This window comes from Nanorana parkeri, unplaced genomic scaffold (genome assembly GCF_000935625.1).
Source record: "Nanorana parkeri isolate BGI_ZX_2015 unplaced genomic scaffold, ASM93562v1 scaffold174, whole genome shotgun sequence".
Taxonomy (NCBI): Eukaryota; Metazoa; Chordata; class Amphibia; order Anura; family Dicroglossidae; genus Nanorana; species Nanorana parkeri.
The window spans coordinates 2,231,839-2,234,609 of record NW_017306442.1 but is presented as its reverse complement, the minus strand read 5'-3'; the positions used below and the strand labels follow the sequence as shown (position 1 = coordinate 2,234,609).

The window sequence follows — 2,771 nt, the reverse complement described above, 5'->3', positions numbered from 1 at the left end:
CACACACACACACACACACACACACTATAGTGAGTGTTGTCACCCTAGGACAGGAGGTATGTTATTTGCAATATCACAGTTACAGCATGTAAAGGACTGGTATACTGCAATACATTTCTTGAAGTTACCTTTTGGCCTTTTGTTTTCATGCATTTCATGGCTGGATCTCTTCTGTTATCAATGACCAGTGGAGGCTTCCAGTGATCATAGTTTGTTTCCAGGACATACCATTCACCCTTCTGAGTATCCAGTCTGAAATACAGCAATATACATGAATAACTACTATGGATCAGGGTTATGTATTATCCAATACAGCATGGCATCCTACTACTTTCACTGGTCAGCATATTACTATTTAGCTCCTTGTCTCTTAAAATTGATCTAACATACAGTATAGTTATTTTGTCATTTATTGTTAATAAAAATCCCCTTCCCAAGGCAACAAAGGGGTCATTGTGTACACAGTTTGTGCACAGAGCTCCTTTAGAAATGGCATTTTGTGCTCATGTGACAGGCTGACTGATTTCCCCACAAGCGTGTGACTATGACAGGCAGATCTTCCTCCTCAGCATTTCAGGGAGTGACTAATCTTATTTGAGTGAGATTATACATCAGTTTCAAGAGAAACAGCAGCATGTAGTAGTCTACAGGGAAGTTTGCTGAAATCCTTGTAATGAATTTAGTTGACCTGGACAGGATCCCCGCCCCCCCTCAATAAGAGGAGTCACACAGTAAACTAAATTTGACATGCACACAATCAGGCAGGGCTTTCACAAATACAAAACAATGCACTTTTCACAAGCCTACTTGGGATTTTTTTTTTTAAAGTTTCCTTTAATTTATGGATTACGAAGAAAGAGTGCAAAGCGCTGTAGTAAAGAGTAAAACATTAAAGTGTATGTATAGCATTGAAAAGATAAAAAAAAAAAAAATACAAGGCTCTCGTCATTAAAAATAACTACAGAGAACAAGTCAATTATTCAATAAACTGTGAAAGGTAAACTCCAGGGAATATACAATATCTTTAAGTCCAGTTACGTATTCACTCGAAAAATATTTAATGAACTTGAAATATTGCAATATTTAAAATACATGATAAATATACGATTATCCCTTATTACATAGCTGCTGTTACCGTAACATATCTGGGACACGGAGCTTCCAGGGGTGGGAGGTTTCTGTATGCCAAGGTTTCATATGTGCTGCTGGCAGGACTGCACCTTCATGTGACATGATTCTGTGCACCTTACCTATCAATCCTCTTCTCAGAGACAGCTAAGAGTCTACAATGGGTGTGGATGAGAATCCCTGGCCTGCACATTCACACAGTGCTGTACCAGAGTTTCCAGAACAGTAGATTAGCAGACAATAGTTGGTTTTAAAGGGAACCTGAGAAAAATATAGAGGCCACCACATCTGCCCATTTTGTGAAAATGCTAGTTGCCGGCCTATTTCTGGCTTTGTTACTTCAGACAATGACCTGGAACATGCGTGCAGATTATTCAGGTCAGTTTAGGAACTGTAAAACGTAAAAAAGCAGCACCTGCAAAACAAGAGGGTTTACTCACCTTTCTCATTGCCCAATCTTCACTCCAGGACCTATGGCTGCTTAAAAACTCTTCCAATTCAACACTATTCAGGAGTGTTGGATACCCGTGACCACTGTCAGGTGCTGTAGGTCCTTCAGATGACCCTCCGTACTTTATCCTGTAATGATGTAGTGGCTGTCGCTCAGCAGGAGAGCAAGATCGGAGGAATGGATGGCAGCACAGGCAGCTATACACAATCATCTTTGTAAGTTCAACTATTTAACCGTTTTTACCTCAGAAAAAAATCCCTTAAAAGTAACGGGATCAGCACGACAACCAGGAAACTAGTATATTGCTCACTACAGGTTTCCCGTGAAAACAGTGGAGTGATGTAGCATGCCACAGTTATGAATGGATAACAAGCCCTAGACAGACATATAGGCAGTTCCCCTTTATGCATTCCAAGGTCTAATGTTCAGTTCTAACATTTATTGGATAAAACCTGAGGGAGTACTCACTCCCAGAAATTGATTGAGGATGTCCTGGAGCGTGTGATGACACAGGCCTGGCCGGGCTTGTTACCTCCCAGGATGAAATACGCCGGGGCCAGCATCTCCGTTTTCGATAGAAGATCTTTAGCTTCATCATAACTGCACAGATAGATGGGGAAAAGACAGAACACATTGTTATTAAAATAGGTTTATGAATTATCCGTCTTTGTTAATAAAATTCAATCCCAAACCATTTTAAGAGTGTAATTTGCACTCAAATACTGTAGATTCAGATTAAAGTTAATGCAGATCATTACAAAATCCTAAGGTTGGCAGCTATACTGACATTACCTGAAGGAATATATAAACGATAAAATATAGAATTGGTTGAAGTAAAGGAAAGACTGGTGGAAGTAAACAGGCCAGACTGTATAAAAAACACATTTAGACTGATGATATAAAAGCACACTGGACCCCATACAGAGTAAACACAGAGGGGGAAACCCTCCCCCCCCCCCCCCCCCCCCCCCCCTCTTTTTCTTTTTTTTTGGGTTAGAACTTGTTGGGTCTGTGGGAATGGGAGCTGAGTTGGGTATTCAGGATTTTTATTCAAAGCAATGGTGGGTCCTTGACGGTGCCAAAAAAGGAATGGAACTCGTATTTGTAAGGTTATATTTGGGATGGGTTGTTGTATGCAGGGCCATAACTACAGACCTAGGGGCCCCATAGCAAAAATGTGCTGGAGGCCCAT

The 2,771-nt window shown here is 40.7% G+C and overlaps 1 protein-coding gene across 1 annotated transcript in view; it reads right to left on the bottom strand.

Annotated features, from left to right (window-relative positions):
• ASAH1 (N-acylsphingosine amidohydrolase 1) overlaps positions 1-2,771 on the bottom strand; it is a 20,967-nt gene that overhangs the window by 2,950 nt on the left and 15,246 nt on the right. The window contains exons 11-12 of the mRNA XM_018554816.1: positions 2,048-2,179; positions 129-252 (exon numbers count right to left, since the gene is read on the bottom strand). Coding sequence (XP_018410318.1) covers positions 129-252; positions 2,048-2,179 — 256 coding nt within the window. The remainder of the gene's footprint in view (positions 1-128; positions 253-2,047; positions 2,180-2,771) is intronic.